Genomic DNA, 25,870 nt, shown 5'->3' on the forward strand with positions numbered 1-25,870 from the left:
ATGGTTCAAAACCAACAAAATCTAACAGAGCAGTCAAAATGGCGAAGTGTAATTGAAAGTTAGAACAGTACATCAACTATCAGTTAGCCCCCTTCAAAAAAAATAACATGGTGCTTTCAGAAAGAATATTCATCAGACTCTCAGTTCTCTGTATTTTAGCACTTAATGTGCTGACATGCTGCATTTTCCAAGGGCACCAGTAGCCCTTTGGTATTTCAGCCAATCAGTCATCAGAGTCTCGACACTAAATGTCAGCAAGATATTTGACGGGAAGAGACATCATAGTACGGATCAATTCTTTGCGCGCACACAGCAGTTCCGTTTTTACCAAAGGGGTCAGTGAACAGTAATCAGAAGCAGGAACTATGGGGGACTCTACCACTCACCTACCCCCTCACTACAGCATCCACGCTGCTGTCACAGCAGAGATCGCCTAAATCAATGTAAACGGTAATGAAATATGGGACCTTCTTGGTCTGTATAGCTCAGTACTCCACCAAGCAGTGCAGTTACCAAGGAGAGATATTTCAATTTTTCTCCAGTCTGCCTTTCTGCCCGCACAAGTTTAAAAAACCTGCACACGAAAGAGTTCACTTAAGAACTTCATGATTTCTCATAACACTGCTTTTTTTTAATTTTAGAGCAGGTTCACACGAACAGCCTCAACACTGGCATGTACAGGTACATTCTAAAGGTAGCATAGCACTGTGGAAAACGGAATTCTTCAACAAAATAGACTTTAGCAAGTGTGCTTTATTTCCCCGATTTTGAAAGCTTGTGCTGAGCAGCAAGTAGTGAAAGTAGCAGTAAGTATTGAAAGTAACAGCAGGAATTATTACTACAGGGGTCATGGAAACTTCTTGCAACAAGTTCGGCAAGATTTCGACTTGCATTTAACATTCCTGCAAAGTGTATACACCTCCACAGTGTGCATGCTAGTTATGCAAGGAGCAGGGAAGAAACAAGAATAAATGACATCCCAAAACAACTATCAGGGGAGAGAAAAAATCATGATAAAGTTCAGGTCATGGATCATCTATCGTAATCTCCAGAGCACTGCGTTTAATCAAGGTAGACTTGATCCTTTGCTTTTTGTTTTATTTGTTCTCAGGATGTCGTCACTGGTGGCAAAGCTGCATTTATTACCCATCCCTATTTACTCCAAGGAAATTAAGAGTCTACCATGTCATCTGAGACTGCAGTCATGTGCAGGCCAGACCAGGTAATAGGTTCCCTGAAGGACATTAGTGAACCTGTTGGCTTTTTAAGATAATCAGGTAGTTTTGTGGGACATTTTTCCGGTGTTAACGTGCCATTTGAAATTGTGACCTCTGCTCGCTAGTCTGGTACCACAACTACAACACTACTGCACCCGTCAGGTCTCACTCTTCAAACTCAAGAGGTCTTTTGGGGAAGGCCCATCAATTAAACTCTTGCACTGAGAGTGAAAGATAATTTTATCAAAGCAAAATTTGGAAATAATAAGCTTTAAAGATCTTTTAAGTTCACCTGTATGATTCTTCTGCTAATTTTCTCCTTATGGTCCTGGCTTACACAGGCTTGGGGTGCCAGGAGCCCTCTGATAACTCGGCCAAATGGCCACTCTGTGTTTTGAGCCATGGCACATAATCAAGCATGAGCTTGTCCTTCTACAGCGTTCACTTCTAGCAGAGGTCACAGGGTGGTGATCAGGAACAGAAAAAGACCCAAATCCATAACTCAAAGCACCGAGCTCCATGGTGCTGCTGCCCCAGCTGAGTTCAACTAGTGTCACCGAGGAAGGCGGGTCAGAGTGACTCAAGGTCAGAAATGGAATCGAACCATCATTGTTTACAAAGACACAATCGGGTAGCTAATTCCATGAATGGAAAATCTGGAATGGGCTCATTGTTTGTGCTTCTCAACACATAGGCCATCATATAATCCAGACAGCAATGGACTGAAACAAGATCTCTTTGTTACACAACGTCAATTTACAGAGGCAGAGCATTAAATGAAACCACAAAATGAGATGCATTTCAGCTACACATCAACGGCGACACTGCTCTTAGTATCCAGAGGATTTATGGAGACTGGAAGTTAGTCCCCCAGACAGCAACATTCACTCCACAGGAAATTTCCAATCTTCAAATCCAAGCACAGAGATTTAACCTATGGTCTGTGTGAAGTTAGCTGGGGAGGTGGGGATATCAGTCAGGGTTCTTGCTATCCAGTGACTACTGCTGGAATCCTGCATCCATGGACAGGATCGAATGCGGTGATGACCCCTCCCCCATGGGCAAATAGCATTTCGACACCAATCAAGGTTCATATATCAAGAGTGACCAGTTGGACAAAATAGTGTACAACATCAGCACGCATGGAACGGTCAACCACCTGTCACTGACTTCAGGAGAGTGCGTGCCTTCTCTTTGTCTTTGTCCCTGTCCCCGTCCCTCTTACCCTCCCTCCACGGCAAATGATTACAACCCATGCAGTCACAATTTCCAAAACACACATTGGCAATTACTCCAATACTCACTTCCAGCCTGGCCAAAAGGACAGAGCGCTGCACGCAACAAACATACAATGGTGGGGGAGGGATAAAACAAATCTTGCCACGCTGGCACCGGTGCCAATGCTACACAGAATGAGCAGGTACTAAAGGAAACAAGCAAGAATGATGGGGGAGTTCTGACGGGACAGAGAGATGTGATACAAAAGAAAAATCAACAGAAAGAACATCTCGCTTCCTCCTATTCAAGGGTGAATTTTGGAATTACTGGATTCCTATACAAGTGTGATTTTAAGAATGTGTAAATGCATTATGTTGTAGGTCAATGAATCCAGTTATGATTCACTTCGATTTTACTATCACTCAACAATCCTGAATTCAGGGTTTTACTTAGAATACTCTACCTCCACGTCACTTTTTTCTAATAAAGTATTGCTTCTCATCTTGGCAGCTCAGACATTGTTCCAATGCACAAATCAGCCAGTTTTCTTTTTCTCAACAGGAGTGGGGGAAGGGGGCGGGGAATTTTTAAAATGTGAAATCGCCCTCACTTTCCTTCCTCACTACAATTAAGAATTTGAAAAGAAAGAACTTGCATTTATACAGCGCCTTTCCAACCTCTGAATGTCCCACAGCATTTCACAGCCAATCGAGTACTTTAAGTGTAGTCACACTTGTAATGTAGGAAACACGGTAGCTAATTTATGCACAGCAAGATCCAACAGCATGAGCTAATAACCAGAAAATCTGTTTTAGTGATGTTGGTTGAGGGATAAATTTTGGCCAGGCCACCAGGAAAAACTCCCCTGCTCTTCTTTAAAAATTGTGCCTTGGGATTTTTTACGTTCACCTGAGGGGGAAGATGGGGCCTCGGTTTAACGCCTCATCTGAAATACAGCACCTCCAACTGTATAGCACTGCCACAGCATTGCACCGAAGTGTCAGGCTTTGATTATGTGCTCAAGTCTGTGTGGTAAGGGACTAGAATCCTGGCGAATCGAATAACTAGGGCTGTAGAGAGGGCTTTAAACTAATTAGTGGGGGGGAGGTTTCAAGAGAGTGAAAAATAAAAATGTCAGCGGAGAAGGCAATAGAGCAAGGTAGCAGTGGGGGAATTAAAAACCAGAGCGTGTCAGGAAGGGACAGAATGTATAAAGATAAAGGTAGAGTAGTAAAGGGGGTAAAAGCAGGAATAAATTGTTACAAAACATATTTAAAAGTTCTTTATCTGAATGCACGCAGCATTCGTAACAAAATAGATGAGTTGACGGTACAAATAACTACACGAGTAAGAGCTGGTGGCAATTACAGAAACATGGCTGCAAGGTGACCATGACTGGGAACTAAACATCCAGGGGTATGACAATTAGGAAGGACCGACAGGAAGGAAAGGGAGGTGTGGTAGCTGTTAATAAAGGATGGAATCACTGCAATAGTGAGAAATGATATTGGGTCAAAGGATCAGGATAGTGAAACAGTTTGGGTGGAGATAAGGAATAATAAAGGGAAAAAGTCACTAGTGGGCGTAGTCTATAGGCCTCCTAACAGTTGCAACTCTGTTGGTCGGAGTATAAATCAGGAAATAGTTGGGGCTTGTAATAAGGGAACAGCTATAATCATGGGGGATTTTAACTTTCATATTGACTGGACTAATCAAATTGGGCAGGGCAGCCTTGAGGAAGAGTTCACAGAATGCATTAGGGACAGGTTCCTTGAGCAGTATGTAACTGAACCAACCAGGGGGCAGGCAATCTTAGATCTGGTCCTGTGTAATGAGACAGGATTAATAAAAAATGTCCTAGTAAAGGATCCCCTTGGAATGAGTGACCATAACATGGTTGAATTCCAAATTCAGTTGGAGGGTGAGACAGTTGGATCTCAAACCAGCGTACTGAGCTTAAATAAAGGAGACTATGAAGGTACGAGAGCAGTGTTGACTAAAGTGGACTGGGAAAATAGATTAAAGTGTAAGACGGTACATGAGCAGTGGTGTACATTCAAGGAGATATTTCACAACTTTCAAGAAAAATATATTCCACTGAGGAAAAATGGGCGTAAAAGAAAAGACAGACATCCGTGGCTAAGTAATAGAGGATAGTATCTGACTGAAAACAAGGGCATATAAAGTAGCCAAATCTAGTGGGAGGATAGAAGATTGGGAAGCATTTAAAAGCCAGCAAAGAATAACTAAAAGATTAATTAAGAAAGGGAAGATAGATTATGAAAGTAAACTAGCAAAAAATATAAAAACAGATAGCAAGAGTTTCTACAGTTATATAAAAAGAAAAAGGGTGGCTAAAGTGAATGTTGGTCCCTTAGAGGACGAGACCGGGAAATTAGTAGTGGGGAACATGGAGATGGCAAAAATGCTGAACAAATATTTTGTATCAGTCTTTACAGTAGAGGACACTAAAAATATCCCAACACTGGACAAACAGAGGGCTATAGGGGGAGAGGAGCTAAATACGATTAAAATCACTAAGGGGATGGTACTCGGTAAGATAATGGGACTTAAGGCAGATAAATCCCCTGGACCTGATGGCTTACATCCTAGGGTCTTCAGAGAAGTAGCGGTAGGGATTGCGGATGCATTGGTGGTAATTTTCCAAAACTCCCTGGATTCAGGAAAGGTCCCAGCAGATTGGAAAACTGCTAATGTAACGCCCTTATTTAAAAAGGGAGGTAGACAAAAGGCTGGAAACTATAGACCAGTTAGCCTAACATCTGTGGTTAGTAAAATGTTGGAGTCCATTATTAAGGAAACAGTAACAGGACATTTGGATAAGCATAATTTAATCGGACAGTCAGCATGGTTTTACGAAGGGAAGTCATGTTTGACAAATTTGCTCGAATTCTTTGAGGACGTAACAAACAAGGTGGATAAAGGGGAACCAGTGGATGTGGTGTATTTGGACTTCCAAAAGGCATTTGACAAGGTGTCACACAAAAGATTACTGCACAAGATAAAAAAATCATGGGATTGGGGGCAATATACTGGCATGGGTGGAAGATTGGCTATCTAACAGAAAACAGAGAGTTGGGATAAATGGTTCATTCTCGGGTTGGCAATCAGTAACTAGTGGTGTTCCGCAGGGGTCAGTGCTGGGACCCCAACTCTTCACAATCTATATTAACGATTTGGAGGAAGGGACCGAGTGCAACATATCCAAGTTTGCCGACGATACAAAGATGGGAGGGAAAGCAGTGAGTGAGGAGGACATAAAAAACCTGCAAAAGGACATAGACAGGCTAAGTGAGTGGGCAAAAATTTGGCAGATGGAATATAATGTTGGAAAGTGTGAGGTTATGCACTTTGGCAGAAAAAATCAAAGAGCAAGTTATTATCTAAATGGAGAGAAACTGCAAAGTGCTCCAGTACAAAGGGATCTGGGGGTCCTGGTGCATGAAACACAGGTTAGTATGCAGGTACAGCAGGTGATCAGGAAGGCCAATGGAATCTTGGCTTTTATTGCAAGGGGGATGGAGTATAAAAGTAGGGAAGTATTGCTTCAGTTATACAGGGTATTGGTGAGGCCACACCTGGAATACTGCGTAGTTTTGGTTTCCATATTTAAGAAAATATATACTTGCTCTCGAGGCAGTTCAGAGAAGGTTCACTCGGTTGATTTCGGAGATGAGGGGGTTGACTTATGAGGAAAGGTTGAGCCTCTACTCATTGAAATTCAGAAGAATGAGAGGCGATCTTATCGAAACATAGAAGATTGTGAGGGGGCTTGATCGGGTGGATGCGGGGAGGATGTTTCCACTGATGGGTGAGACTAGAACTAGGGGGCATAATCTTAGAATAAGGGGCTGCCCTTTCAAAACTGAGATGAGGAGAAACTTCTTCACTCAGAGGGTAGTAAATCTATGGAATTTGCTACATCAGAGAGCTGTGGAAGCTGCGACATTAAATAAACTTAAAACGGAGATAGACAGTTTCCTAGCTGATAAGGGAATAAGGGGTTACGGGGAGAGGGCAGGGAAGTGGACGTGAGTCTAAGTTCGGATCAGCCATGATCCTATTGAATGGCGGAGCAGGCCCGAGGGGCCGTATGGTCTACTTCTGCTCCTACTTCTTATTTTTTTATGTAACATGCCCCAACCATTTACTGCTAGGGGATGTGTCAAAATGGTCTGAGCAACTCATATTTCTCCTTGTGGAAAAAACCCACTAACCTTCTGCATACCAACTTCTCACAACTTGAAGCATACATTCTCAATGCAAGAACTCTCAGGCAGTGCTGGAGATCCAAGGCTACACTAGAAAAGGTGCAAGATGAGTCCTAGTGGAAATGGAAAGGAACTTTTTTTAAAGTTCTGTTTTGACTGGAGGATGAGGTACCATCAGCTTTCCTGATTTTCTTTATTTCCTGCCTCAGTGAAGGACCAAGTTTAAGACACAGATTTGAAGTCTTTGCACCAAGAGCTCAACTCTAGCACTGAAACATAAAGCAGACACCCTCTGGAACATCAGGTTGTACAAACAAGTTCCAGGCCCCTACAAGCATTTAAGGGTTTCAAATCACTTTTTCTTTTAAATCACAGATATTGAATTGTAAACAGTTTAAAAACATCTTCACTGAATAGGCTACCTTATTCTGTTGACATTCTTCGCTTATCTACTTCCTCTGAACTGAAATGGAGCACAAACGTCTTCTACACTGCTCAAGCTTACTGTCCTCTTCAATGGACAACACTTCTTTTCCCCTCAGCAGTTCCTAATTCTTCATTAAAGGCCAAGACTGACCAAGACTTGAATACTGCTCCAATATTTGATAAAGCTAACACCTCAATCTCATTCTGAAGCAGGATATAAGTAAAAGCTGACAACCCTCTCACCGCCACAACCTTTGTCACCTCCATTTTCTTAACACTGTTATTCCAAGTACTTCTCTGATCGATCCTCTACCCCCCAGCTGCAAGTGTCCCACAATGGTGCCCTCCTCACTATCGAAATCAAGACTCATCCCCTGTCTCCTACTCAATCTTTCAAGAACCTAAAAACTATACATTAGGTATTAGCCTTCGCTCGGTAATAGCACCAGTCCCATTCCAAGGACTTCAGTACATAATCCAGGCTTGAAACTTCAGTGCAGTAGAGGCCGTGCTGCACTGTCAGAGATGCCGTCTTTCAGTGGAGACATTAAACTCGAGCCCTGTCTGCCCTTACAGATGGATGTAAAAGATCGCATAGCACCAGTCGAAGAAAAGCAGGGGATTTCACCTGGTATCCTGGCTAACATCGATCCCTTAACCATCATTAAAACAGATTATGTGGTCATTTACCTCATTGCTGCTTTGGGGCCCATGCACATTAATTCATTGAACATAAAGCACTTTGGGATAACCTGTGTACATAAAAGCTATATAATTGCAAGCTTCTTTCTATGAAGGAATATTGCTTTAAGTGAGATTTCCCTGCAGTTTACTGGCACAAATATGCTAATTAAGTCCAGTGACAATTCATAGCTCCTTGATTTATGTCATCTTTTCAACTTTGGGGATGCTGCACTATTCACTCTGGCCCCTCACCAAGCTTTGTAAATAAAGAGTAGGGAAGCAGATGGCATCTCATCCTCCAGTCATCAGCAGCATCATTTCTTAAAAAGCCCTCCTCTTACAATTCCCCCACCACCTCCAAAATCAGGTTGTTGAAAACAGAGAGCTCAATCAATATTTGTTAGAAAAATGTTTTGTCAACATCCTCTTTTACATATAGAACATTTAACTTCATCCAACATCTAACAGAGGTGGTCAAGAGAAAACAATTAAAAAATCTTACTTACAATCTGCATTTTTACTATTTACTGCTCCAACACACTCTTGGCTGGCCTCCCACATTCTACCCTCCATAAACTTGAAGTCACCCAAAACCCGGCTCCCCGTGTCCTAACTCGCACCAAGTCCTGTTCACCCATCACCCCAGTACTCGCCGACCTACATTGGCTCCCGGTTAAGCAACGCCTCGATTTTAAAATTCTCATCCTTGTTTCTAAATCCCTCCATGGCCTTGCCCCTCCCTATCTCTCTAACCTCCTCCAACCCTCAGATATCTGCGCTCCTCCAATTCTGGCCTCTTGAGCATCCCCGATTTTCAACGTTCCACCACTGGTGGCCATGCCATCTGTTGCCTAGGCCCTAAGTTCTGGAATTCCCTCCCTAAACTTCTCCATCTCTCTTTCCTCCTTTAAGACACTCCTTAAAACTTACCTCTTTGACCAAGCTTTTGGTCATCTGCCCTAATATCTCATGTGGTTTGGCATCAAATTTTGTTTTATAATGGTCCTGTGAAACACCTTGGAACGTATTACTACTTTAAAACTGCTATATAAATACAAGCTGTTGTTGACTCCAACTGAGCTAGCCAGTCAGAGAGAAAAATGAAAGATGCCCACTCCTAATCATTATCCAGTGAATTCCGAGCCTTCCACAATCAATCGGCACCACCGGACGCTCACTATTCTGTATCAACAATGAAAATCAGGCCTAGATCTAAACACTTAAGAATGCAATTTTAATTTGACTGGACCACTCGCATTAACGTTGGCCTTCTCTCGAGGGAACCATTTCTTAGTGGCTTTTATCCTGGTGGCTTATGCCCAGTGCCAGTCTAGTAGCACAGACAAAAAAAAGCCTGGCTACTCTTGTTGGAGATGCACCTTTAAGGCCACTGACATGCATCAGGATCTGGCACAGCTATGATGCACCCCACAGTCAAATAGCCTCTCCATACAAGACATAATTGGCATTTGGGCGAGCTCCGCAAAGATGCTCGCACCCCAGACTTTGTGCCTTCAGGAGAGATGGGGAGGAAAGCATCAGAGAGTGAAAAAAAGTGTTATGGAAATCCTCCAAAGGACCTCTGAAATGCCCCAAATCAGATTTTTTTAAAAAGAAAAAGTTTTAGAAAGGAAAAGTAAAATATGTTAATAATTAAACATGGCTGCATCGTGCCAGACTGCACACACACACACACACACACTCTCTCTCTCTCTCTCTCTACCTGTGTGAAGTTACCAGTCATACCCTCCATGCAAAGTTCGCAGAGTTCCCAGTGGGTTCTGTCCCTTTCGAAAGGAGAATTGGATGGCTGCTGGGCCCTGTAACAAGTGGCGGCCGCCGCCTGCTGCCAGGCTGTGCGAGAGCCGTGGTGCCCCACAACTCCCCCCACCCCGTGTCCTGTGAAACTCTGCAGGCAGCGGCAGCGGCCCGAGGCCCGGGCAGGTCGCTCGATGTTCGCGGGGAGGGAGGGAAGGGAGAGAGGGCTGTTATTTATACCTCGGCATCCCGAGCCTATTCATATCCACGTACCGGGCCGGGTTGGAGGTGTCGCTGTTGGGTTTAGGCTGCTCGCCGGCTCCGTCCAACGGCGCCTGGCTCGGGTGTAACAGGCCATCCTGCATCAACAAACCAACGTCGGCCATCATGGAAAGCAATGTAGGGGGAGGGGAAAAAAAAACCTGCCGGCCCGCCGCTGAGCAACCTAACCTGCTGGCTGCTCCCCGCCCCGGCGCCGCCGTCCGATTGGCTGCTCCGCTCCCATTCTTGTATCTAAGCGGTTGAGCTGATTGTCACTCTAGTGACGTCAGAGGAGCGGTTTGGCCAGCAGGTTCGGTTGCAGTGCAAGACAGGAAGTGACGCCTTTCAGCTTCCAGGGTGCCCAGTGCTCACCCCTCCCCCCTCCCCCCAACTTCCCTTCAGTCAGGTGCTGCCACTGCCAGAGTTCTTTGCCAATGAAACCGATACTGGATTGCCCCAGTGTTACCAAACAAAAAAAATGCCCCATTTTTAGAGGGTCACAACTAATAAGGAGCTCAACCATAAAATGAAATAAACCAATTCTGGCCTCTTGACCATCTCCGTTCTTAATCTCTCAACCGTGCCTTCAGCTACCTAGGCCCGAAGCTCTGGAATTCCCTCCCGAAACCTCTCTTTCCTCCTTTAAGACGCTCCTTAAAACGCACTTCTTTGCCCTAATGTCGCCTTATGTGGTTCTTTGTCAAATTTTGTTTGGTAACGCTCCTGTGAAGTGCCTTGGGACATTTTGCTATGTTAAAGGCACTATGTATAAATGCAAGTTCCACTCCACTGGCTGGAGTCATACCTAGCACAAAGGAAATTGCTTGTGGTGGTTGAAGGTCAATCACTACAGCCCCAGGACATCACTGCAGGAGTTCCTCAGGGCAGTGTCCTGGGCCGAACTATCTTCAGCTGCTTCATCAATGACCTTCCAGCATAAGGTCAGAAATGGGGATGTTCACTGATGACTGCACAGCGATCAGGGCCGTTCACAACTCCTCAGATAATGAAGCAGTCCATGCCCGCATGCAACAAGACCTGGACGACGTTCAGGCTTGGGCTGATAAGTGGCAGGTAACATTCGGGCCAGGCAATGACTATCTCCAACCAGCGAGAGTCTAACGACCTCCCCTTGACATTCAATGGCATTGTCATCAACATCCTGGGGGTCACCATTGACCAGAAACTTAACTGGACCAGCCACATAAATACTGTGGCAACAAGAGCAGGTCAGAGGCTAGGTATTCTGCTGTGAGTGTCTCACCTCCTGACTCTCCAAAGCCTTTCCACCATCTACAAGGCACAAGTCAGGAGTGTGATGAAATACTCTCCACTTGTCTGGATGAGTGCAGCCCCAACAACATTCAAGAAGCTTGACATCATCCAGGAAAAAGCAGCCCGCTTGATTGGCACCCCATCCACCACATTAAACATTTACTCCCTCCACCACCGGTGTACCGTGGCTGCAGTGTGTACCATCTACAAGATGAACTGCAGCAACTCGCCAAGGCTTCTTCGATGGAACCTCCCAAACCCGCGACCTCTTCCACCTAGAAGGACAAGAGCAGCAGGCGCACGGGAACACCACCACCTCCAAGTTCCCCCCCAAGTCACACACTGTAATGATCAATAACATGTCATTCTATAGTGGACACTAGGTGGAGCCGTAGAGCTGTATATAAGACTACACTACCCAGCTGTATGTATATTAAGACTACATTACCCATGAGGCACTAGGCTACCCACAAGGCAGCAGTCAAGATGGACGCCTCTACAGATATTGTACCTAGTCCACATGTGCTCAATAAAAGTGTCTAGCAAAAGCTAGCTGTGTTCATAATAAGAATGTCCATTTATTAATGAACATAAGATGGTACCAGGATGGTGAAGATCTGCTGAAAATTGTGAAAAGCGACATGGAGAATTTGAAGCCACCAGAGCATTTGAAACTCACAGGAAATATCGACTACAATTGGCAGACTCTTAAACAACAATTCGAACTCTACATTGCAGCCATCGGATTCGGTACGAAGCCAGACGCAAGGAAGATAGCGTTGCTGCTTACGGTTGCAGGCCCACAGGCGATAGAGGTATTTAATACATTTGTATTTAATCCAGAGGAGAACAGAGAAAAATTAGAAGATGTGCTAAAAAAATTTGATGCACATTGCTCTCCCAAAAAGAATGAGACCTATGAAAGATACATCTTCTGTTCTCGGACACAGCAGCAAAATGAGACTTTTGATAGCTTTATAACTGATCTGAAACTGAAAGCACAGACATGTAATTTCTCTGAGCTCAAAGCATCCATGATTCGTGACCAGATTGTGTTTGGTATTCATGATAAAAAAGTCAGGGAACGTCTGTTGAGAGAAACCGAACTAAATTTGGAAAATGCGGTGAAAATATGCCAAGCCAGCGAGCTAGCTCGAAAGCACGCGAAGACTTTCAGTGAAATCAATAATGATGCGATTGTAATGAGTGATAATGCTGCTGTCGGTGCTGTGTCCCACAAGGGGAAGAAACGTGTGCAGAACAGAAATGAAAAGCAATCGGAGGATGAAATTTTTAATTGTAAACGCTGTGGTTACAAACACCAGTTAAGACAATGCCCAGCGTTTGGAAAAATGTGCACAAAGTGTAATGGAAAGAATCACTTTGCCAAACAATTCTTTTCAAAAGTACAAACTAAGAAAGGGCAACGAGTTAATGTAATTGAGGACACTGATTTAAGTGAGACATTTTTTGTACAAATGGTGTCATGTGACAATGTCAAAAATGATACAGAAAATGTGCAGCCCTCAGATATGGACAATGCTGAACATAAAGTCAATGCAGTAAAAGTGGACAAATGGATGATCCCACTGCAGATAAATGGAGCATTAGTTACATTGAAACTAGACACTGGGGCAAAAGCAAACTTAATCACTATGAGTGACATTAAGTATATGAAAGAAAAGCCCAAAATACAGAAAAGGTCAGTACTACTGAAGGACTATAATGGACAGAAAATAGATAGCTTAGGTGTATGCAGACTTAAAGTGACAGTCAAAGACAAAGTGCATCATCTCATGTTTTCTGTTGTGGCTGAAAGACTTGATTCACTATTAGGTGACAAAGCTTGTGAAGACTTAGAACTGGTCAAGAGAGTCTACCGTATAAACTGTGCCATAAGCAGACCAGATGACTCAGTGGATTCTGTAGTGAGTAATTTCCAGGATGTGTTCAAAGGATTTGGAGTTCTACCATTCACTTACAAGATCCAGCTAAAGGAGGATGCTCAGCCAGTGGTACATGCTCCACGAAGAGTTCCAGCACCCCTGCGTGACCGGCTCAAGAATGAACTGGACAGAATGACCACACTAGGAGTCATCAGGAAAGTCGAAGAGCCAACAGATTGGGTTAACTCCATGGTATGTGTAAAGAAAAAGAACAATGATCTAAGAATATTCATGGATCCAAAGGACTTAAATGCAAACATAAAACGTGAACACTACCAGATTCCCAAGCAAGAAGAAATCACCAGTGAAATGTCAGGTGCCAGATACTTTACAAAGCTCGATGCCTCACAAGGATTTTGGCAACTAAAACTGGATGAAGAGAGCACCAAATACTGTACCTTCAACACACCATTTGGCAGGTATTGTTTCCTCAGAATGCCTTTCGGGATAATATCTGCATCTGAAATCTTTCATAGAGCGATGGAACACATAATTGAAGGTCTGGAAGGAGTTCGGGTCTATGCTGATGACATCATCATCTGGGGCCCCACACTGAAAGAACACAATGAGAGACTGACTAAAGTGCTACAGAGCATACGCCGGAATGGACTGAAGCTCAACAAAGCCAAGTGTCAGTTTGGCGTCCAGGAAGTCACTTTCCTAGGAGATAATCTATCTGGTAAAGGAATAGAGCCAGATATGGAAAAAGTAAACGCCATACTCAAAATGCCCCGACCCACTGACAAAAAAGGAGTGCTATGCATCATGGGGATGATAAACTTCATTGGAAAGTTCATTCCTAACTTGTCATAGAGTCATAGAGTCATAGAGTTATACAGCACAGAAAGAGGCCCTTCGGCCCATCGAGTCTGCGCCGTCCATCAAGCCCTGTCCAACCTAATCCCATTTTCTAGCATTTGGTCCATAGCCTTGTATGCAATGGCATTTCAAGTGCTCATCCAAATGCTTCTTGAATGTTGTGAGGGTTCCTGCCTCTACCACCCTTTCAGGCAGTGAGTTGCAGACTCCAACCACCCTCTGGGTGAAAAAGTTCCTCCTCAAATCCCCCTAAACCTCCTGCCCCTTACCTTGAATCTATGCCCCCTTGTTATTGACCCCCCTACTAAGGGGAAAAGTTCCTCTTTATCTACCCTATCTATGCCCCTCATCATTTTGTACACCTCAATCAGGTCCCCCCTCAGCCTTCTTTGCTCCAAGGAAAACAACCCCAGCCTGTTTAGTCTTTCTTCATAGCTGAGGCGCTCCATCCCAGGTAACATCCTGGTGAATCTTCTCTGCACCCTCTCCAAAGCAATCACATCCTTCCTATAGTGAGGCGACCAGAACTGCACACAGTACTCCAGCTGTGGCCTTTCCAGCGTTTTGTACAGCTCCATCATAACATCCCTGCTCTTATATTCTATGCCTCGGCTAATGAAGGCAAGTATCCCATATGCCTTTTTAACCACCTTATCTACCTGTTCCGCTGCCTTCAGGGATCTATGTACATGTACACCAAGGTCCCTCTGACCCTCTGTACTTCCAAGGGTCCTACCACTCATTGTGTATTCCCTTGCCTTATTTGTCTGTCCAAAATGCATCAGCCAAGACAGCCTGTCTGCGAGACCTGCTACATAAAACAAATGAGTTCGCATGGACAGAAAGACATGAACAAGAGTGGATAAACCTCAAAACAGTGCTGACAACCACACCTGTACTCACCTTCTTTGACCCAACAAAAAGAATCAAAGTGTCAACGGATGCATCAAAAGATGGCCTAGGTGCGGTCTTGCTACAAGCAGAGGGTGAAGATTGGAAGCCTGTTGCCTATGCCTCCAGGTCTATGACTGATACTGAGTGTCGATACGCCCAGATTGAAAAGGAATGTCTAGGCTTGGTAGTTGGACTAGAAAAGTTTCATGGCTACATATATGGACTTCCCACCTTCACAGTTGAGACAGACCACAGCCCTCTGGTTGCCATCATAAAAAAGAACCTGAATGAGATGTCGCCAAGGATTCAACGACTCATGATGAAGCTGCAAAGATATGACTTTGAACTGATCTACACACCAGGCGAATACATAGTGTTAGCAGATGCACTATCCCGAGCACCCACAACGAGTCATATGAGCTCTACTGAAGAAGACGTGGATGTTCATGTGAGTATGCTCACTGCTGCACTGCCCGTGTCAGACACAAAATCAAAGCAAATAACAGAAGAAACAGTAAAAGATACAGTATTACAAACAGTAATAGAGAACATTCATCATGGTTGGCCAAAAGGTTCCTGTCCAAAATATTTTCACATAAGGTCAGAATTGAGTGTCACAAGTGGACTATTACTAAAACAGAACAGAATAGTCATTCCACAGGCTCTACGTCAAGACATGCTCAAAAGGATTCATGAGGGACACCTCGGAATTGAAAAATGCAAAAGGAGGGCAGGAGACACTGTTTATTGGCCTGGCATAAATAAGGACACTGAGAACATGATAGGCAAATGTGAGACATGTCAGAAACACCAAAACAAACAAGCAAAGGAACCAATGATAGTAGCTGACATACCAACAGCACCATGGCAAAAGGTTGGTATGGACCTTTTTCACTTAACTGGTAAAGAATATCTAATAGTGATTGACTACTATTCTAACTATCCTGAGATGGCACTGCTCTCAAGCACCACAGCAAGCAGTGCCATAATGCATGTGAAATCCATCTTCGCCAGACATGGAATTCCCAGGATTGCCGTTAGCGACAATGGTCCGTGCTTCAACTGTAAGGAGTGGCAACAGTTTGCAGCACATTATGACTTTCAGCACATCACATCCAGTCCTTTGTATGCTCAGTCAAATGGTAAGGCAGAGAAAGTTGTTCAAGTTCTCAAGCAGCTACTGAAGAAAGCGACAGAAAGCAAGTCTGATCCTTATCTCGCCCTGCTGAGCTACCGAGCCTCACCTTTAGACTGTGGTTCTTCACCTGCTGAACTACTAATGGGTCGCAAGTTGCGCACCACGCTACCCTGCTGTGCAAAAGAACAGCAAAGTGAGGAACTGAGACAGAGACTTCAACTGTTAAAGCTGAAACAGAAATCATACTATGACAAGTCATCCAAAACTCTAAAACCATTGACAAGGGATGATGTTGTCAGGATTGAGGATCCAGATGCATGGAACAGGAAAGCTACAGTTCTTGAGGAAGTAGGACCAAGGTCATACACTGTTAGAACTGAGGAAGGACAGATTCTCAGGAGGAACCGCCGTTCCCTCCTAAAAACACAAGAGACTATTCAAGACCAGATTGATGACAATGCCGCAACTGCATCTTGTCATTCACTGCCAGAACAATCTCATGAAGACACATCAGACTTACCCGTGTTGAGAAGATCCACACGTGAAGTAAAAAAGCCTGATAGACTTAATCTTTGAGTACAATGTAAAGCTTTGAAAATGTTTATGTTTATAGAGCACTAACAAAAGTGTTACTGATATTATCTTTATTGTTTTCTTGAAAGTTGATTGATATTGATTTTGTTAAACCTCAAAGAAAGGGGGATGTAATGATCAATAACATGTCATTCTGTAGTGGACACTAGGTGGAGCCGTAGAGCTGTGTAGAGCTGTATATAAGACTACACTACCCAGCTGTATGTATATTAAGACTACATTACCCATGAGGCACTAGGCTACCCACAAGGCAGCAGTCAAGATGGATGCCTCTACAGATACTGTACCTAGTCCACATGTGCTCAATAAAAGTGTCTAACAAAAGCTAGCTGTGTTCATAATAAGAATGTCTATTTATTAATGAACATAAGGACACACCATCCTGATTTAGAAGTATATCGCTGCTCCTTCATCGTCGCTGGGTCAAAATCTTGGAACTCCCTCCCTAACGGCACTGTGGGAGTACCTTCTCCAGACAGACTCAGCGGTTCAAGAAGGCGGCTCACCACCACCTTCTCAAGGGCAACTAGGGATGGGCAATAAATGCTGGCCTTGCCAGCGATGGCAACATCCCATAAACGAATATAAAAGAAATTGTTATTGTAAAATTAAATAATAATGGTGTTACCTATGTCCACTATGTCTTCCAGTCTCTGCGGTGTCCACTGGTCGCAGAAAGCCTCATGCTTACCCGTGGGCACCAGGTGCTCCTTCTCCAGGGCCACCCGGGCGTGAACAAGACCATGGAAAAGAGGCAGTCAGCCAGAGCGACCATACCCAAAGGCCACGTCCAACCTGGACCTGTACTACTGCCAGTATTGAGATGTGTGGAAGTCTGCAATATTGTGGGGTTGCTTCTGCCCACCTGGCAGACCCAAGATTCATCAAGCTTCCCTCATTTTCATCTTAAAATATGTTGGCACAGCTCCCTTGTTGTCAAGATCAGGCAAATGTGGACAGAAAAATAAATACTTGCCTTTAACGATGTAAATGTCCCAAGTTGCTTGACAAAGGACAAATGTATACTGAGTAGCAGTAGGCCAACTATATTTGCCAACACTCCTGGATTGTCTGGGAGTCTCCTGGAATTGATCTCCTGCTGCAAGCAACCCGGGAAATAAATCTGTAAAGTCAACAAAGCTCGCCTGGTGACCCCCGCTGCTGTATCTGGAACTTTCACTCAACAACAAGAACTTACATTTATATAACACCTTCAGCACTTCACAGGAACCTAATCAGACAAAAACTGACACTGAGCCAAAGAAGGAGATAGTAGGACAGCTGACTAAACGTTTGGTTAAAGGAGGAGAGAGATGCAGATAGTTTTAGGGAGGGATTTCAAGATCTTACGGTTTAGAGGGCTGAAGGCACGGCTACCAATTGTAGGGTGAAGGAACCATGAAATTAAGAAACAATTGGAGCCTATAAGGCATATGCAATAGGTAGAAGTTTTCCCATCTTAACATAACACTGCTGCCAGGCTCTGGTTAATTGCCCCTACCTCCAAATCAAAGGGCTGACTCAGATCGGGGGCGATCAGACCTGTCGCCTGCATTCCTGCATGCTTTAATAGTTGGACGGCAGTAGTATGTACATCTGTCCAGTGAGACTGCACCTCATCGTCTTTGCCTTTCAATAGTTCATACAAAGGTCTAGCAAGTGTGGCAAATCATGGGATAAGAAAAGAAGAACGTAAGGATTAGGAACAGGAGTATGCCATATGGCCCCTAAAGTCTGCTCGGCTATTAAATATCATGGCTGATCTTCGACCTCAACTTATCTTTCCCGCCCGATCTCCATATCCCTTGATTCCCCCAGAGTCCAAAAGTCTATCTATCTCAGCCTTGAATATATTAAACTATTCAGCATCCACAGTCTTTTTGGGCAGAGAATTCCAAAGATTCATAATCCTCTGAGTGAACAAATTCCTTCTCATCTCGGTCTTAAATGGTCGGCCCCTTATCCTGAGACTATGCCCCCTAGAAGTTTTCCCATCTTAACATAACACTGCTGCCAGGCTCTGGTTAATCGCCCCTACCTCCAAATCAAAGGGCTGACAGGGAACGTTAGCGTAATGGTAATGTCACTGGGCTAATAATCCAGAGGCTTGGATTAATGATCTCAGAGATGTGAATTCAAATCCCACCACGGCAGTTGGGGAATTTAAATTCAGTTAATTAAATAAATCTTGAATAAAAAGCTAGTATCAGTAATGGTGACCATGAAACTATGGGATTGTTGTAAAAACCTATCTGGTTCACTAATGCCCTTTAGAGAAAGAAATCTGCCGTCCTTACCTGGTCTGGCCTATATGTGACTCCAGACCCCCAGCCATGTGGTTGACTCTTAACTGCCCTCTGAAATGGCCGAGCAAACCACTCAGTTGTAACTAACCACTATGAAGCAAAATAATAACAATGGAACCACCCGGCACCGGCTATGGACACGGCACACCCAGCCCAGTCAACCCGGCAAAGACCTCATCAACATCTAGGGACTTGAGCCAAAAGTGAGAGAGCTGTCCCATAGACTCATCAAGCAATGGCCTGACATAGTCATACTCACAGAATCATGCCTTTCAGCCAATGTCCTGAACTCCTCCATCACCATCCCTGGGTATGTCTTGGCCCACCGGCAGGACAGACCCACCAGGGGTGGCGGCACAGTCGTATACAGGCGGGAAGGAGTGGCCCTGGGAGTCCTCAACATTGACTTCGGACCCCATGAAGTCTCATGGCTTCAGGACAAGCATGGGCAAGGAAACCTCCTGCTGATTACCGCCTACCGCCCTCCCTCAGCTGATGAATCATGTTGAACACCATTTGGAAGAAGCACTGAGAGTAGCAAATGCACAGAATGTACTCTGGGTGAGGGACTTCAATGTCCATCACCAAAAGTGGCTCGGTAGCACCACTACTGGCCGAGCCCTGAGGGACATAACTGCCAGTCTGGGCCTGCAACAGGTGGTGAGAGAACCAACACGAGGGAAAAACCTACTTGTCCTCACCAATCTACCTGTTGCTGATGCATCTGCCCATGACAGCATTAGCAGCAGTGACCACTGCACAGTCATTGTGGAGACGAAGTCCCATCTTCACACTGAGAACACCCTACATCGTGTTGTGTGGCACTATCACCGTGCTAAATGGGATACGTTCAAAACTGGGCATCCATGAGGCGCTGTGGGGCAGCAGCAGAATTGTATTCCACCACAATCTGTAACCTCATGGCTCAGCATATCCCTCACTCTACCATTACCACCAAGCCAGGGGACCAACCCTAGTTCAACAATGAGTGTAGAAGAGCCTGCCAGAAGCAGCACCAGGTGTACCTAAAAATGAGGAGCCAACCTGGGGAAGCTGCAACACAGGACTACATGCATGCTAAAAAGTGGAGGCAGCATGCTATAGACAGGGCTAAGCGATCCCACAATCAATGGATCAGATCAAAGCTCTGCAGTCCTGCCACATCCAGTCATAAATGGTGGTGGACCATTAAACAACTAATGAGAGGAGGAGGCTCCAAGAATATCCCCATCCTCAATATTGGTGGAGCCCAGCACATGAGTGCAAAAGACAAGGCTGAAGCGTTTGCAACCAACTTCAGCCAGAAGTGCCGAGTGGATGATCCATATCGGCCTACTCCTGAGATCCCCACCATCACAGAAGCCAGTCTTCAGCCAATTCGATTCACTCCACGTGATAACAAGAAATGGCTGACTGCACTGGGTACAGCAAAGGCTATGGGTCCCGACAACATCACGGCTATCGTGCTGAAGACTTGTACTCCAGAACTAGCCGCGCCTCTAGCCAAGCTGTTCCAGTACAGCTACAACACTGGAACCTATCCAACAATGTGGAAAACTGCCCAGGTATGTCCTGTCCACAAAAAGCAGGACAAATCCAACCCGGCCAATTACCGCCCTATCAGTCTACCCTCAATCATCAGCAAAGTGATGGAAGGTGTCATTGACAGTGCTATCAAGCAGCTCTTACTCACCAATAACATGCTCACAGATGCCAGTTTGGGTTCCGCCAAGACCACTCGGCTCCCGACCTCATTACAGCTTTGGTCCAAACATGGACAAAGGAGCTGAATTCCAGAGGTGAGGTGATAATGACTGCCCTTGACATCAAGGCAGCATTTGACCAAGTCTGGCATCAAGGAGCCCTAGTAAAACTGAAGTCAATGGGAATCAGGGGGAAAACGCTCCACTGGCTGGAGTCATACCTAGCACAAAGGAAGATGGTTGTGGTGGTTGAAGGTCAATCATCACAGCCCCAGGACATCGCTGCAGGAGTTCCTCAGGACAGTGTCCTAGGCCCAACCACATTCAGCTGCTTCATCAATGACCTTCCTTCCAACATAAGGTCAGAAATGGGGATGTTCACTGATGACTGCACAGTGTTCAGCGCCATTCAAAACTCCACAGATAATGAAGCAGTCCATGCCTGCTTGCAACTAGACCTGGACGACATTTAGGCTTGGGCTGATAAGTGGCAGGTAACATTTGGGCCACAGAAGTGCCAGGCAATGACTATCTCCAACAAGCGAGAGTCTAACCGCCTCCCCTTGACATTCAATGGCATTACCATCAAATCCCCCACTATCAACATCCTGGGGGACACCATTAACCAGAAACTTAACTGGACCAGCCACATAAATACTGTGGCAACAAGAGCAGGTCAGAGGCTAGGTATAAAGGAGACTATGAAGGTATGAGAGCAGAGTTGACTAAAGTGGACTGGGGAAATAGATTAAGGTGTAAGACGGTACATGAGCAGTGGTGTACATTCAAGGATATATTTCACAACTTTCAAGAAAAATATATTCCACTAAGGAAAAAGGGGCGTAAAAGAAAAGACAGCCATCCGTGGCTAAGTAAAGTAATAAAGGATAGTATCCGACTGAAAACAAGGGTGTAATGAAATCTGTTTGTCTTGGTCCTGTATTCGTTTTGCACTCATGTATATTACCCTCCCCCACTGTGTATAGTTTCACTTCCTCTTTCCCGACTAACCTGGGAGGTTCCAGGTCTTGCTCTTGGCTCCGCCCCTGACTTCTCTTACATAAAGATCCCAGGATCTGTATGACTCATTCCTGTGAACCAGTCGGCGTGTTGAGATGTTAGCTCTGATCTTAGTGATTAAAAGCCAACTAGTTTTGTGGTTATTGAAGGCCCATCAATTTTAATCACTAAAGAATACTAGGATGGATCGACTCCTAAAACCAGAGCGTCTGGACTTGGATCCACATTCTGCTGAAGCATCAAATCAATTTGGACACTGGCTCAAATGCTTCGAACTCTTCGCGGGGGCCTCATCCGCTAGCGAGGTAGATAAACTGAGTCTACTGACTACTCGCGTAAGTCATCGGATTTATTCGTTCATCCGGGACGCCACCTCTTACACGGAGGCCATCACTATCCTGAAGGCCTAATACCAGAGGCCGGTAAACAAAGTGTACGCCAGACATCTGCTGGCTACACGCAGGCAGCGACCAGAGGAATCAATGGACGATTTCTTACAGGGCCTAAAGGACCTGGTCCGGGACTGTAACTGCAAGGCCGTGACGGCCAACGCGTACTCTGACGAATTGGTCCGCGATTCCTTCATCACGGGCCTCAAATCGAATTATATCCGGCAGAGACTGCTGGAGAAGGAGGTCCTGGACTTAAAAAAGGCAGTGGCCACTGCGCGATCGCTGGACGTGGCCCAGAAAAACTCTGACTCTTATTCTTCCGGCCATGCGGCCCTCACCGCCTCGTGTGCGCCGAGGGGGACGCCATCTTGGAATCAGCCATCTTCCCCATCCAGGTCTCAGACCAGCTCTACGCCGCCGGAGTCCCCACACAGAAGTTCACCCAGGAGTCCTACTACAGCGGCAATGTCTCGAGGCCCGAAATGCTACTTCTGCGGCCAGGCCAAGCACCCCAGACAACGATACCCCGCGAAGGACGCTACATGCTTCAAATGTAAGAAAAAGGGGCATTTTAGCAAAGTCTGCAGGGGGAATCCGATTTCCAACTCCGTCACCGCCTCGTGCGTGCCATGCGGGCCGCCATCTTGGGATCCGCCATCTTTTCCCGACTCAACGGCCGCCCAGGGCCCAACAGTGGCTTCGATCACGGTGGATCAATCCAGGCCACACCCGTTGACAAAATCCATGACGGACATACAGGTAAACGGGAATTTAACGAAATGTTTAATTGACTGTGGGAGTACCGAGAGTTTTATCCACCCTAGCCTGGTACGGCGGCACTCATTAACAGTAACCCCTACACGGAGCAGAATTGCTATGGCTGCTAAGCCCCACACTTCGGACATTTTGGGCTACTGTGTGGTAACACTGACTGTAAAAGGCACGGACTACAAGGATTTTAAACTCCTCGTGATGCCAGAACTCTGTGTTAATGTAATCTTGGGCCTGGACTTCCAGTGCCACCACGAAAGTGTCATGCTAGCATATGGTGGGTCCCAGCCGCCACTCACAGTCTGTGGCCTATCAACCTTAAAAATCAGCCCGCCCTCTTTATTCGCTAATCTCGCTCCGAACTGTAGGCCCATAGCGACCAAAAGTAGACGGTACAGTCTGGAAGACAGACACTTTATCAAGGCGGAAGTGGACAGACTCCTGCGGGAAGGCATTATTGAATGCAGTACCAGCCCGTGGCGTGCCCAAGTAGTCATAGTTAAAAATAGCGAAAAGAAACGGATGGTAATTGACTACAGCCAGACTGTTAATATTTATACCCAGCTGGACGCCTACCCTTTACCCCGCATATCAGAAATGGTCAACCAGATTGCGCAATACCGAGTCTTCTTGACTATCGACCTCAAATCCGCGTATCACCAGCTCCCCATTAGAACGGAGGACCGCCCATACACCGCCTTCGAGGCGAACGGGCGCCTCTACCATTTTCTCAGAGTGCCCTTCGGGGTAACAAATGGGGCCTCGGTCTTCCAACGTGAGATGGACCGCATGGTTGACGAGAATAAACTACAAGCTACCTACCCCTATCTGGACAATGTCACTATCTGCGGGCACAACCAGCAAGACCACAATCTAAATCTTGCGAGATTTTTAAAAACTGCCCAAAAGCTGAATCTAACCTACAATGAAGACAAATGTGTCTTCAACACAACCCGTCTCTGTATCCTCGGCTGTGTGGTGGAAGATGGGGTAATTGGACTGGACCCTGACCGATTACGCCCCCTAAAGGAACTGCCCCTGCCACACAATCCCAAAGCTTTAAAAAGGTGCCTGGGATTTTTTTTGTATTCTGCCCAATGGGTGCCCAATTACTCTGATAAGGCCCGACTCCTCATTAAATCGATGTCCTTCCCACTATCAGCTGAAGCTCGGGAGGCTTTCACCAGTATTAAACAGGACATTGAAAGGGCTGCAGTGTGTGCAGTGGACGAATGCATTCCCTTTCAAGTCGAAAGCGATGCGTCAGACTTTGCCTTAGCTGCGACCCTCAATCAGGCTGGGAGACCTGTGGCCTTCTTCTCCCGAACCCTTCAGGGACCTGAAATCAGGCACTCTTCTGTCGAGAAGGAGGCACAGGCTATAGTGGAGGCAGTGCGGCACTGGAGACACTACCTAGCCAGCAAACGTTTCACCCTGCTCACCGACCAGCGGTCGGTGGCTTTCATGTTTAATAACAAACAAAGGGGGAAAATCAAGAATGACAAAATACTCAGGTGGAGGATCGAACTATCCACGTTCGACTATGATATTATGTACAGGCCGGGAGCCCTTAATGAACCCTCAGACGCCCTATCGCGGGGAATGTGTGCCAGCATTCAGACGGACAAATTACAGGGTCTCCACAACGACCTCTGTCACCCAGGGGTCACCCGACTATACCATTTTATAAAGTCTCGCAATCTGCCCCACTCCATCGAGGAGGTCAGGGCAATTACCAAAGCCTGCCACATCTGTGCGGAATGCAAGCCTCGTTTCTACAGGCCTGACCGTGCACACCTTATCAAAGCCACACGGCCATTCGAGCGCCTAAGTCTGGACTTCAAGGGACCCCTTCCCTCTGCCGACCGTAACGTATACTTCCTCAATATAATTGATGAATATTCCCGCTTCCCCTTCGCCATTCCCTGCCCAGACATGACCAGTGCCACGGTCATCAAGTGTCTCTGTAATCTATTCTGCATGTTTGGCATGCCGAACTACATACACAGCGATAGGGGGACGTCATTCATGAGTGACGAGCTGCGCCAGTTCTTGCTCTCGAAGGGGATAGCCACTAGCAGAACCACTAGCTACAACCCCCGGGGTAATGGGCAAGTGGAAAGGGAGAATGCTACTGTTTGGAAGGCTGCCACGTTAGCCTTAAAGTCAAAAGGCCTTCCGACCTCCCGCTGGCAGGAAGTCCTCCCAGACGTGCTCCACTCCATAAGGTCTCTGTTATGTACTGCCACTAACGCTACCCCTCACGAAAAGATGTTCGTTTTCCCCCGGAAATCCACCTCGGGCATATCTCTACCCGTGTGGCTGATGTCTCCGGGGACAGTACTGTTGCGGAAGCACGTGAGAGGCCATAAAACGGACCCCCTTGTGGAAAAGGTACAGCTCCTCCATGCAAACCCTCAGTACGCCTATATCGAATACTCTGACGGGCGAGAGGACACTGTTTCCATAAAAGACCTTGCTCCCTCGGGGAGCGGAGAGAACGATGGGAGACTACCCGATGAAGACCTACACTACAAAGAGACAGGACGCCCAGAGGTATCAATACCCAACTTTAACCTGGAGAACACTGCAGATAACCTGGAAGACACTGCGGAGGCCCGGACAGCGGAGGAACCAGAATCCACTCCCCTAGAGACACCCCAACCGGCTTTGCGACGATCACTGAGAACTGCAAAACCTCCTGACAGACTCACTTATACCAACTTTTAAGAAACATCACTCCGATGGACTAAATCTATAGAAGGGGTGAATGTAATTAAATCTGTTTGTCTTGGTCCTGTATTCGTTTTGCACTCATGTATATTACCCTCCCCCACTGTGTATAGTTTCACTTCCTCTTTCCCGACTGACCCGGGCAGTACGGTGGCATAGTGGTTAGCACTGTTGCCTCACAGCGCCAGGGACCCGGGTTCGAATCCGGCCTCGGGTGACTGTCTGTGTGGAGTTTGCACATTCTCCCCGTGTTTGCGTGGGTTTCCTCCGGGTGCTCCGGTTTCCTCCCACAGTCCAAAGATGTGCGGGTTAGGTTGATTGGCTATGATAAATTGACCCTTAGTGTTAGGGGGATTAAATACGTGGGGTTACGGGGATAGGGTGGGATATGTGTTGGTGTAGGGGTTACGGGGATCGGGTGGGATATGTGTCGGTGCAGGCTCGATGGGCTGAAATGGCCTCGATCTGCACTGTGGGGTTTCT

The 25,870-nt window shown here is 45.9% G+C and overlaps 1 protein-coding gene across 1 annotated transcript in view; it reads right to left on the reverse strand.

The window, feature by feature from the left end:
* The window catches only part of LOC147113771 (transcription elongation regulator 1-like), a 97,842-nt gene extending 87,865 nt beyond the window's left edge, over nucleotides 1-9,977 (reverse strand). The window contains exon 1 of the mRNA XM_085996163.1: nucleotides 9,809-9,977. Coding sequence (XP_085852289.1) covers nucleotides 9,809-9,924 — 116 coding nt within the window. The 5' untranslated portion in view covers nucleotides 9,925-9,977. The remainder of the gene's footprint in view (nucleotides 1-9,808) is intronic.
* Between the last annotated feature and the right edge of the window lie 15,893 nt (nucleotides 9,978-25,870).

The sequence above is a fragment of the Somniosus microcephalus genome, chromosome 8 (genome assembly GCF_052327205.1).
Source record: "Somniosus microcephalus isolate GS21.2 chromosome 8, FLI_Smic_1.0, whole genome shotgun sequence".
Classification (NCBI taxonomy): Eukaryota; Metazoa; Chordata; class Chondrichthyes; order Squaliformes; family Somniosidae; genus Somniosus; species Somniosus microcephalus.